This window comes from Python bivittatus, unplaced genomic scaffold, assembly GCF_059951505.1.
Source record: "Python bivittatus isolate LINGU-HERP-01145 unplaced genomic scaffold, Pbiv_v1 ctg000700_np1212, whole genome shotgun sequence".
Lineage (NCBI taxonomy): Eukaryota > Metazoa > Chordata > Lepidosauria > Squamata > Pythonidae > Python > Python bivittatus.
In genome coordinates, this window is record NW_028277098.1 from 71034178 (window position 1) to 71047168 (window position 12991).

General features: G+C 38.7%; 1 protein-coding gene across 1 annotated transcript in view; it reads right to left on the minus strand.

Annotated features, from left to right (window-relative positions):
* Positions 1-12991, minus strand: part of SYT2 (synaptotagmin 2) — a 51336-nt gene that overhangs the window by 17690 nt on the left and 20655 nt on the right. Inside the window, exons 2-5 of the mRNA XM_007421171.3 lie at positions 11608-11833; positions 10336-10496; positions 2062-2187; positions 750-917 (exon numbers count right to left, since the gene is read on the minus strand). Of these exons, the coding sequence (XP_007421233.1) occupies positions 750-917; positions 2062-2187; positions 10336-10496; positions 11608-11812 (660 nt within the window). The 5' untranslated portion in view covers positions 11813-11833. The remainder of the gene's footprint in view (positions 1-749; positions 918-2061; positions 2188-10335; positions 10497-11607; positions 11834-12991) is intronic.

Sequence of the window (12991 nt, forward strand, 5' to 3'; positions counted from 1 at the left end):
TGGAGGACAGAAGCATTTTTCCAGGGTAAAGGCTGAAGTGCTTTCAATGGTGGCTTTGACAACTATGATGGGATTCTCCCGTAACGTTGGCCTATAGCAATTAGAGGCCACCCAGTTGGTTTGTCAAGGCAAATAGGTAGAATTTTTGCTTCAGTGAAAGGAAAAATAAAGATTGCTTTTTCAAAATGAATCACTTAGCTGAGTTACTACTTTATATTTTTAATTGTGTGGTTGTTTACCACTTCAAGATATTCTAAGATGAAAACCCCCAAACACAGTATAAATATATATAATTGACAGCCCAATACATAAAAGCTTTTAGAGAATTTAATCACAGTGCTACTTACATCTATTTCCTAAGACATAATTGCTAGAGTCACATGTTGTTTAGACAGCTTTTCCAGCATCCTGTCCTTGTTGAGCCCTGACAGCCATTTTAATCCTTGCCTTTGAAATTTCAATCCACTTTCTTAATCTTTCCCTCCATTATGTTTCAGTACTCTTTCTCATTTACTGGTAGGCTATTACATCAATACTATCTTCTATTGTTTAATAGGGTTTCAGGTATTTGTTTTGCTACTCTCAGCTTTAGTATTTCATTTATCCGTTTTCCCCTTTTGGACTGAGTTCCAATTTGGGTGAGGCTGGGTATTGATCACTGATGTACACAAATTATTCTGAAGGCAAAATAGCTGGGTCAACATACTAGCTAACTGTGCAAAAAATATCTGGGTTAGAAGAAGTCTTACCTTAAAGACAAAGGTCTCATTGTAGGTTGGATTGAGGGTCTTCTTTTGCACTTTGGTCTCAAACTTCTTTTTCTTGTCCGGAAGTAGGAAGACTTTGACATAAGGGTCAGATGTACCCCCCATGTCCAATGCTGGGAGTTCAGCTGCTTGGAGGATTCCTACTGTGAGCTGTTGGGAAAGAAAGCAACAAAAAGGCTTGCAATAGCACGTTCCAATCAAAGTGGGAAACTATCTGATTTAGTCCTCCTGTCTTTAACCCAGCATCTCACTTCTATTACTATTCAGTTCCTAATCCCCTTTTCTGTTATGTGGAGGCAGGGGAGGGAGCTGTTTTGAATTTTGAATTCCATTTGAAGAAATCCATATGATTAATAATTAGGCACAAATAGAAATTTTATTCTAATATTGTTTGGGCAAATTAAAATTTAGAAATATTCAGGTAAGCCGTTCACCTGCCTCGATCAAGAATTCCCAGGAGTTTGCCTTCTAGTAGGGAACTATAAGAATAGACTTACTGTCTATGTAATAAAAGCATTATAGAAAGACATGGACTAAAGGGCAGATGTAGTGTGTTCATCTATACCTATTTTCAAATGTTCTGAAAATACCCTTCCATCACTGTTATTGACAACAGGTCAAAACATCCCAAGGAGCATGTTCTTAATTTCTGTGACACCAGACAGTAAAGATAAGAAGGTGCTGCCTGAGGGAAGCCCACATTTTTAAAACACAGTAATCAACCGGTCGGCCCCATATTACTCTGCTGGTCTACACCTAGAATCTGTGTTCTCATTCAGGATAAGTCACTGGAGAGCCTGCAGTAAAGTCCCAAATCCTTACAGGTACCTCACACCAGCAACCACAGACCCTGAACTTCTACCAGCAAGCCAAAAACCTCCTCAGAGGTCCCAGCTATTTCCACTGCTGGGGATCTGCAGATGTACAATGATCCAGGAGCCTGAAAGAACCAGAAGAGCTGAGGCAACCACACCCAAGATGGTGGTTGCAACTCTGAAACCATCTTGGCCTCAGAGTACCCAGAGAAAGCACTTATGGCCTGATGCTTCAAATCAAAACCTCTGTGCACCACTCTTTTCTGGGCCTTCATACTACTTTACGCCATCAGGCTGACCCTTGCACTACTAGTGCTGCTCTCAGGCTGGCTCAGAGCTGTCCAAGGCCTGGCAGCAATTCCAGGCCTACTTTCTTGCAAATTTTTAGAGGGATGAGCTTCTGTCATCATTATCACTCCCAGTGGAGGAAGTTAGAATGAGATTTCTCTTGTTTACATTTATTAATGTGTATACGTTACCTGGTTAGCCTGGAAGTCATAATCTAGGGAGAACTGCAGCTTGCCCAGATTCTCTGGTTCCTTTTCCTCTTCCTCTTCTCCTCCCTCCTCATCACCATCTCCATCATCATCATCATCCTGTTTGTTCTAGAAAAGAAGTAGGAATACAGTATTCTGTAAAGAGTGACTATACATCAAGAGCCTAAGTAGTTTTCACATACATACACACATACATACACACACAGCGTGTTATGTTAGTACAGAAGCTCAGATTTACTGTAGGAATAGGAACATGGGTTTCCAGGCCAAATGAAAAGGGGAGAGGGAACTGAGTTTCTTCAGCAGTATTTCTTTCATAATTGTAATTAAGAAAATTGGCATGCAACTATTTTGATTCCTCTCATATATACCTCAAGTGCAGGGAAATCTCTTTTATTGATAGATTTAGTTAAGAATACAGCTTGAACACTTCAATATATATATATTTTTTAAAAAGGCAAATATTATCTTTACAAATGATTGGCACGTAAACTTTACAGTGATAGGACTCTTATCTAATCAGCAGGGATTAGATAAAATTCTACAAACTTTCAGAGAAAGCACTGCAACAGGGCAATTGGTGCAATTCTGCCTTCTCCAGCCTAGCAACCACTAAATATTTTAGAGGACACCTTCCTCGATTCTCAGCCAGCATGGTCAAATGTATCTGGGGTGCTGCAGTCCTAATACACCTGGAGGGAGCCAGGCTTGTATTATAGAACGTACATGTTAGCAAATGACACCGATCTCCAATGAGAGATCTACCGGAAATGGAGTAGCCAAGGCAGACAAAGCAGCTTCGATATGTACTGGCTATAAGGAAACAGCAATGGATGTTCACTGAAGGGATTGGCAAATAAATGGGGATCTTAAATAACCCTAATGTTTTCTTTCTTACTTCACTTAAAAAAAAAGATTCAAACACTCATACATGCACATGCATGCAGATTCCCCAAGGCACACACTCATTGTTCTTTCTCAGACTTCTAAAATTAAATGTTATCAAATTTGGTTAAATAAGTATTAATGTCTGTTCTCAAAATGGCAGTTTTCCCAGAACATCTCACAAGCATGTGCAGGCCAGTAATGCTGGATAATTCTTTCAACATTTCGTAGTGTCACTGAGAAGCCCTTTTGATGCTTTCTCCATGAACTCAACTCATGTAGAACTTCAGTTCTGATGAGATACAGGTAATCCAATAAAATATTTTGTCTACTTCAGTTAGTGAAAAGTTGTGCTTGGATTGTACCTCATTCTGATTGTATAATTCTAATTTCCCTTAACCAGAAATTAAAGATTTTTAAAAATCTTTCTCAGTTGAAGTGCAACATCAAGTTTAACTCTATCATTTAAACAAAGTCTAAGTATGAAATGTGGGCCCACTGTTGACTAATTCCCATAAATCCTCTTCCCTTGTCCCTTTTGTGCCTCAAAGGGAGTTGATGGAACAGGACCTACCGTGTGTTGACATCCAGGTTAGTCAGAAAAGATGGAGACAGTACAACACAGAAGGAGGACAAAGAGAGCACAGAGAAGGAAGAGAAGGGCATTATAGACACAAAAACTTCACAAATTATCAACACCACACAGTGCTCCTGAGAAACTGCAGACTCCACACCTTCCAAGGCATACTATACAAAGGATGGACTACCCCAGTTAGAATAGGTTTTATTAAATTCAGCTTTTTAAAAAAAGAAATGTTGTGGTTAAGCTGGCCACTTACATTTCAAAGTAAAACTTGGTGTGTAGCATCCTGTTCAGATCAGGTTATGACAAGCCATATCTAAAATCTCCTCTGAATTGGCTAGGGAAGCTCTTCCATTTTCTAGTGCCTTTTAGTTATTTCCCAACCACCACCTCTTTGCAAACCCACAAGACTATTTGACAGAAAGAGTGGTCATTTCCTTGCCAGTCTTATCAATTAAATAAATACTGGCAGGAATTGCCTCACAGTCATCTCTCTTGCTGAAGGTTAGTGCTGCCCACTGGTTGGAAGGATGGCTGTTGAGCAACCCCACCCCAAGAGAGGGCAGCAATGCCCTCTGCTCTGTCTTTTCTCCTGGCTGCTTTGGACACCTTTGGCTGACTCTGTCAGGAACTGCTGAGTCAGGAATCCTGACTGAGCCGATTGGGCCAGAGTAGCTTGTTTCAGATTCCTTAAATAGGCTTCCTTCCTTCCTTCCTTCCTTCCTTCCTTCCTTCCTTCCTTCCTTCCTTCCTTCCTTTCCACTTTTTAAGCCTGTTTTATATTTTTTGTATAGAACTGGTTGGCTAACCTGGATTTATTTGCATTTTGTGTCTTCCTGCATGAATAGACAGCTCAGGCACTGCTACTATAATGATTTAGCAAAGCCAAAAGGAGCATGCTGAAGGATGTATCACAGCTAATTAGTAGTTTTAGAGACCTACTCATTCCAGGATTATAGGAAAGGAAATCAGTGGCAACCTATGCAGTTGGCTAAATCACATACTTATTTCCCAAGGAAACTGGGTGAAGAGGGAGCCCCCTTTTCCATTGCAATGCTACTGATCTGGACTGTGTCCCTGTAAAAGCAAGTGTAAGGTCCTCAACTCAATGAGGAGCATGACATAAATACTTAAGTAAGTCTCCATTGTGCTTTTCTTCAAAACTGAAGTGGCCATCTTTTGGGGGGTCATTTTCAAAAAGTTTATTTATCAATGCATGTTGTTTTGGCTTAAGGCACATCACTATTTTTTGCATTCAGTTTCATTTAATCCAAAGAGAGAAACAAAAGATAGTATTTTATATCAGCCAATTTCATCTTCTCTGTTTAATGGTAAATAGCACCATACAAGAAAACTGAAGGTAATTAGTAGACCTGTGTTTCTCTGGAAGCCAAAAAAAAAAAGCACAGAAATACATAAGGGAAAAGAGAGAGAAAGAGACAGAGAAAACACAGCCAATTAGTAACTCAAGGACAACCTATCCTGTGACTAGAAAGGCCCTTTATGAAGAACAAGAATGAAAAAGTGCAAAGAAAAGACACACAGCTATTGCAATGATCTAGCCAAGTGAGTTTCTAGATTTCCAGAGGTTACAGAGAGGAGTAAAGCTCTCTTTCTGCCTTTTGCTATTGGCAGTCTTCCTTGCTAGAAATGGGAGCAAAATAGTCACTGCAATTAGCTAATGAAAGCTTTTATTCTCCTTACAATTCATCACTTCTTCCATTTGTGTTTGTCCTGTCAGACCAGGAGGCATTTGGGAAAATCATATGCTGTACCAACATACTGAACTGTTCTTACTGTGACTGGAGGGCCTCAGTGGAAATGTCCTTGTGAAATTTAGCTGCCTTTTAGTTGTCATCCTTACCATGGTTCCTGTTTGCTAAGTAAATATGTCTGAGAGGTTGTAAGTCTTAATCCCTGATGCATCTAGATATCCCACACTAATAACCGCTACTGTTTTCTGTCTAAAATCTTGAGTGTTGGAATCAATATTTGCTCAGACATGAATAAAGCAGTGCTGATAAGAACTGTAAACCCTAATATAATAGCATCTGAGAATTATTTCATAAAGTGTAGATCCCATATATGTTGACTGTTTTAATTTGGAACATGCTCATATTCATAATGAGAGAGAGAGGTCATGGGCATGAGAGCATTTAGTTCTTTGGCTCTGAACTGGATAAATTGTAAGCAAAGCAACCAGATGGTTTCTGTTCTTAGGAAGCTGGATTAAACCCAATTTCACCATGTGTTGTCTTCTCTGTTTGACAGCTTGCCAGGGTCTCAGGCACTGGAATACCAGGAGTCAAAACTGGGTCCTCAAACATGTAAAGCATCCAGCCCACCGCTAACCTTTAGGCCTTTTTATGCCATAGGAGTTCATTAATAATTAGAGATGTGATTCATAACACTAACTTTTCATACATCTTCTGGGGCCTTCTGCCAACTTTACTGCAATTCTTCAGAGAATTTACGAGTACCTATTCTTGTATGCCTGTAAAAACATACATCCACAATATGATTAGGCCAGAGAAAAGGAGAGAGGTTATTGGGATCTGCAAATACCTGAAAACTGTCACATGGAAAATGGAGCAGACTTGCTCTTTATTGTTCTAGAGGGCAGGACTAGAAATAACAGGTGGAGATTGTACAGGAAACATATTCTAGCACGAGAAGATGGCCTTGGCAAATGGTAGACTCCATCAAGGAAGTTGCAGCTACATCTTATATTGCAGATGGTGTGTTGAGCAGGAGGTTTGATAAGATTTCCAATATATCTTTCAAGTCTGTGATTCTAAACCAGGGATGACCAATAAGTGACTTCCAGCTCTCATCAACCCTCAGCTACATCCTCAACCCTAAGCTACCAGATCAATGCTCCATGGTGAAACAGGATGGGAATTACAGTCCATTTGCTACTATTTATACCTTAATTAAAATGATGTCTGTATTTTATGTTTGGCAAGAGAACTGATTTGTATCTCAGCACTGAGGAAACCCATTGTGGAGAGGGTCCAGCTCAAAACTGGCTACAATAGTTACACACAACAGGGGGATCTAAATGATGAAAAATACTGGGGTTTTGCATCCTTAAAGTACCTCATGCAAAATGCCTGATTAATGTAGTTTGAGTGATGGGCTACAAAATGTTTCTTAGTTTATTCCCCACATTACTAAAGCAAAATGCCCCAATATGAGAGAAGAAAGTAGAACCCATCACCATTCATAGCCTGATGTTTGTCAAGATTAATTGCTAATGTGATTTGCTGCTGAGCTAGTTTGATTGCTGCTTACAAAATAAATATTACAGTATAACCCTGAACCATAAAATGATGGAATTACTGAGATGGTAGCTTCAAATTGGATGCTACACAAGATATTTTTATGAGCTGAGATTTACAGATGGTCCTTGACAAATTGCTTCCTGAGACCATCCCTGTACAAATCCTCTTGCGCTTTTTGTGAGTGGTAATTTTCCATCTGTGTTATCTCAACAGGCTAAAATGGAATCATAGCTGCTAATGGGGGAAAGGGTGTAGGTTATAAATAAGACTAACAGGAGGGTTTATCAAACTCACCTCAGTGTTGGGGATACATTAATAACAATCCCCTTCATCTCCTTCCTTTATGTAGACTATTAGGAAGTATTCTATAGGATATGCCCAAAAAACTTACTGGCAAATTGTGATTAGAGTTTCAAATCATTGCAGGCTCCAACAGGTTGGGGTAAAAAGGATACTTGCCTGTAGTTTGTGTCCCTACTTTCCTATTCTTATTTTGCTATGGCCTTGCTACAGAAAATCTGGAAGACATAGCTAAGAATCTGTCCAGCAAATACATACCATCCACATAATAATACTTCTTAGTGTGCTTGCATGAAACAAAACATTAGATAATAAAGCTCTATTCAGGCATTCTAAAATCTGAAGCACTCAGGGAAGCATCCATGTTGCCAATGTCATACAAATAATGATAGTCTCCTACTTGTACTACACATTGAGAAAAATATGCGAGAGAAAACCTTTGCGCTTACAATGGCTTCTGCCATTGGCTTCATCATGAGCCAGGCAGGGCCCTTACTCACATGGACGCAAAGACCCACAGACTGAATGCACAACTGTTTTTCTCTTGCAGCCAATCATGCTTAATAGGCAATTGTCTACAAAAGTGTGGAGAGCTCTGGAATTCTGAATGCCTGAATATGGCTAAAGTCTGATGGGCTTCTGAAAACTGAGGGTTTTCTAAATGTATTAAACTGATAATTTCCTAACCCAGTATTACAGTGTGATATGCCTAATTATACTGATTTTATTTTTTATTTTTTGGTCCCTTTGAGTCAGTGTTGACTCCTGGCGACTGCCTGGACAAGTCCCTGCAGTTTTCTTGCCAAGGTTTTTCGAAAGTGGTTTGCCATTGCCTCCTTCCTAGGGCTGAGAGAGAGTGACTGGCTCGAGGTCACCCAGCTGGCTTTGTGCCTAAGGCAGGATTGGAACTCCTGGTCTTAAGTGGTTAAGACTTAACCACTACACCAAACTGGCGCTCTAACTATGCTGCTATAGCCATCCTAATTTCAGCAGAAAGAACGCTTTCTTGTCTTTATGAGAACAGTGTCTCCCAGGTTTCTTTAGTGCAGCTTTCCCTACATGGCCCGCTCAAGATGTGTTGAATTATGAGAATCCCCAGTCACTATCTGATAAAAAACATCCTCTTGACAGTGCCACGTTTTCCACAGAGTCACTATTCAGCAGCCAGAATGATGCTTTTCTTGATGGACACCCTAGCTCTCTCCTTATTTAAGGTTGCTGTCAAATGAAAACCTACTTTTGTGTTGGTACATCTTTTGCCTATGTTGTTGCTAATGCTGATGGTTCCTTAGGTATGATACTAGAGGTGCCCAACTTTCCCAGCTCAACTGCCCTCCCAACTTTGACTAAAATGTTTTGGGATGAGGTTTCATGAGTTTTCAGTGGGATCTTCAAATCTGCAAGATTTAAGCAGCTGTTCTGACCTCTAACCTCCTCCAATACAAAAAGAAAAGCTCCACATTTTGTGTTGCATGCATTCTTGGAAGATGTTGGGGTCACAAAAGGAATGCTGGCAGGCTGCGTGCAGCCCTCAAGTTGCACTGTCTACATCTCTACATTAATCTATAATAATTTTATAAAGATGGATTAGTTTTATTGTATTTTCTAGCACCTGTTTTAATGAAATGTAGGTAACAGTTATAAAAGCAAGCAGATGATCATCTGTCTTCAACTTAAGAATAAAGGTCTACAGCCTCCTTTGCTAAGGAGCAACTCCATTGCATTTTATTTATGGATTACACCACAATCAGCTTGAGGAACCAAAACAGGAACAGGCTGAAGGCTAAATTGCTTTGAATAGCCTCAAGATCACAGTGGCTGATGCTGCAAGCACAAAAGTATCTGGTTCAAATACTACTTCTGCCCCCACTGTTATTTTTTTGTTTGTGTGTTAAATTTATATCCTATATTTCCTCTAAGAGCAAGAGGGTGAATATAGCACTCCTAGGTGACACAGAAAAGTTATTTCTGCATAGCAGGAACTAAGTTCATTGTCATGCTTTCTCATACGCTTAGAGGTGTAATGTTTTTAGAAATTTTGAGACAAAGAGAAAAAAAAAGAGTTATTTCCCTAGAAACATCTTCCATAAATTTAGGAAAATATTAAAATATATGCAGTAGAAGTAGATTGAAATATACTTCATTACTTTCTAAAATATATAAGATGGTTACTTGTAAAAATGTTTGAAAAATATGTGTATTTTATATTAATTCTGTACTATATTTTAGACTTGTGTATCACTTACTGTCCTTTAGAATTCAGGTAGTTAATACATTTTGTAAATTTGTAAATTTATAAATAAATAATACATAAAGAAATGCTTGATGTGTACAACTGAGAAGTACAGGTTTCTGACAATAAATGTTTAAAAATATTTGTTAAAAATGGAATTAGAAGCTCCTGGTTTCTAAGGAAAGAAATATATCTTTATTTTTGCCTTTACAGGAAAAGCTGGCTGCCAAAATAATAGCAACAACATAAGAAACAATGTTTTTTTGTGCTAAAATAAAATGATAAAGTAAAGTAAAATTAAATTACAATACTGTAGTAAAATAAAGCTGTAATAAAAATTAAACTGTGATATTGTAGTAAAGTAAGATTATAACACAATAAAATAAAGTGGATTCTGACTTCTGTTTTATCAAATACAGAAAGCAATTGTTTTCTAAAAAGAGCTCAGAAAAAAAGGGGGGGGGACAAAGCTTAGAATATATATTTTGCCACATGAAACAGTGGCCTAGCAACCTCATTTTCTGAACCTCCTCAACCTGAAATACTACCTTGATCTTCTACCTTTTCTGATCTTTTTTTAAGAATCATTTTTCACTGACTACTAAAACTAACAGTTGTGAGACAAACTTCTCCATCCTTTCTGTTCTAATTTATTTCTTGGTTTGGTATATTTGCAAAGACATACCAATTTGTTTGTCTGTTTGCTCTCTTGTGTTTATGGCCACCCAACTCGATTCTGAGCAGCTTACAACATTTTTTTTTTTTAATTTAAAAAGGACTCAGAAAACAGGGGGGTATTGGTTGGGTCCCCCCCCCTCCACTGGTGGTTACTTTTTCCTGATTTTTTTTTCAGGGCCTTCCCATCTCTAGGTACGCCCAAACTTCAGCCCACCAGAAACATGAGTGCTTGCTCCCCATATCTTAATAACTGCAGTTTCCCAACTGGTCTTCATCCAATGGTATATTTTCACCTGGCCTTTCATATCTTTCATGTTCATAGCATTTTTCATCCCCTTTTTGTCTTTCTTGTTCTTCTTCTTCTTGCAACAGCATTTCTTGCAGATGCAAAAGCAGCAGGTCAACAGCAACAGTCCAGCAACGACAGCAATGGCAATCAGGGCCCATGGCGGCACTGTGAAAATATATGAAGAACATGGGGAGAGGGGTAGCAGGAAGTGTAGCCAGAGGTTTACATTACATGCACAGCCAGCAAATATCATTTCTAAGGCTGTGCAGAGCCTTTGAAGGAGCAGGTTAGAAGCCCCCCTGTGTGTTCCTACCCAGGCTATTTCTGTCCATGTCTGTGCCTTCATATGCAAGGAAAAATGGCAGAGGAAGATTCTCAAGCAACTCCTCTGAGCCTTCCAGAGGATGCAGCTGCCTCAATATCTGAGGACAGGCTCTTTGCAGAGTGCTTCATCTCATGCTGTGGAGCACCCAACTTATTTTTTTTAATGGCATTTCTTTTTTATGTCTTTCAAGCCAGGGTCACCTACACAACTTATATCAAAACATTAAAAGCAACTACTGAAAACACACATTTAAAGAAGCACAGAAACATACAATGGCCAAGCAAATTGGGACCATTATCTGAATGCAGATTCAATCTCTGCTCAAACTTGCAAGATATCATTACTGCTGCAAGGCTAGAAGCAACAAGGTTGGGAAGATACTCTATAATTAGGTAGTTATGACCCACTCATAATATTTCTGAATGTCACCCCTCAAATGGATAATCTATTTCCAATATAGAACCTTTTCCCACCGTAGAACATTTCTTGCCCTCTTTGATTTTCTATAGTCATTCCTCCAGGTTAAAGATTAAGTCAGTATGTAAAGATTAAAGATTAAAGATTAAGTCAGTATGTAAAGATTAAAGTAAAGATTAAGTCAGTATGTTTGCAACAAATTACTCTACATTATTTCACCTTGAAATTACCATATCCTTTCTAGTGAGGCCCTTCTTTTCTTTTTTTCTCTTAGCAGAAACTCACTACAATGAAAAAATATTTCAGGCCAGTTCACTACTTTTCTCAAGAAGTGTATCTAAGTAGTTTGGCCTCCTTAACCCAATAAATACTTATATTTCTTGCAACTTATAATAAAAAGGGCAGGAGATTGGGTGGGCAGCTAACCTCTGCATTCCACAGATATGTAAAATGTTAGAAATTGTAAGGATGGAACAATTAGATCAGGAACCATATTAATACCAGATATGTCCAAAATAAGATCATGCTACTTACAGGGTATACTACTTATTTCATTCATGAACTTTTCTCTTAATTTTGCAAACGTATCCTCTGTACTCTCCACTGGGCCTAAGATCTGCGTTGCATTTTCCAGGGAGACTGCCGGTGCCACCGTAGTGGTGGGAGATACTGTACCACCTGTAGTAACAGCTATTATGGGTTCAGGTTTGGGATGTTTTTTGAAGAAGTTCCAAGTCATCTTGACTGCTTTTTAGGTACTCTGAAAACCACAGAGACATTACATAGTTCAGCCCAGACTTTTCCTAGAGTTTTTCACTTAGTACTGAAAACAACATTATGCATAACATAGAAAGCTCAATATTTTGATTTTTCAAGTAATTTACATACATAATTAGGTTATTTATATTTGCAGTGGTATCTCAGAATATCTCATAAAAGAACAATCTGCTAGAGCAATATCTGATGATAAAAAGTGGAGTGACAAGGAAGACCACATACAGTCTGCATTGCCCAATTCTGCTTCATCAGAAGTGCCTATCATTGAAGAAAATGATCCAAAGCTACATATTTGTGTGTGGCAAATTTATGTAAACTTCTAGAATTATTAGTTCATTTGAAGGGGAATTTAGAGGCAAGTGTTTCAATCAATGGGATGATAATCAGGTGTAAGTGTGGGAGGTCCTGCCTCATTTAAAGAACAGAATTCTGGGTATTCACTCTCAAAGTCTGATCTTTACAACACAGGTAGGCGGAAGTGTGTCATGGCTCGAACAAAGGAGATTTCTGAAGATCTCCAAAAAACAGTTGTTGATGCTTACCAGCCTGGAAAAGGCTACAAAACTATTTCCAAAGAGTTTGGACTCCACCAGTCCACTGTCAAGCAGATTGTATATAGAGGCAATTCAACACCATAGTTACCCTGCCCAGGAGTGGTTGACCAACCAAGATTACACTAAGAGCAAGGTATCTCAAAGAGGCCCAGGGTAAATTTTAAGGAACTAAAGGCTTCTCTTGCATTGGCAAAAATGTTCATGAGACTACCATCAGGAGAACACTGAACAACAATGGTATGCATGGCAGGGCTGCAAAGAGAAAACCACTACTCTCCAAAAAGAACATTGGTACCTGTCTACAGTTTGTGAAGTATGTAGCTTTGGATCATTTTCCAATAAATCAATGAACAAATATAAGATTTTTGACTCATTTGTTTACTTGGGTTCTCTTTGTCTAGTTTCATGACTTGTGTGGAGAACAATGTTTTATGTCATATTTATGCAAATATATTGAAAATTCAAAAAGGTTCACAAACTTTTTAGCACCACTGTATATATGATTGTAGTGGAATTATGCCATATGGATTTGGAACATATGAAGCAGGAGGTAGGAGCAAAGGGTGCATAAATGGCACGAATTGTCT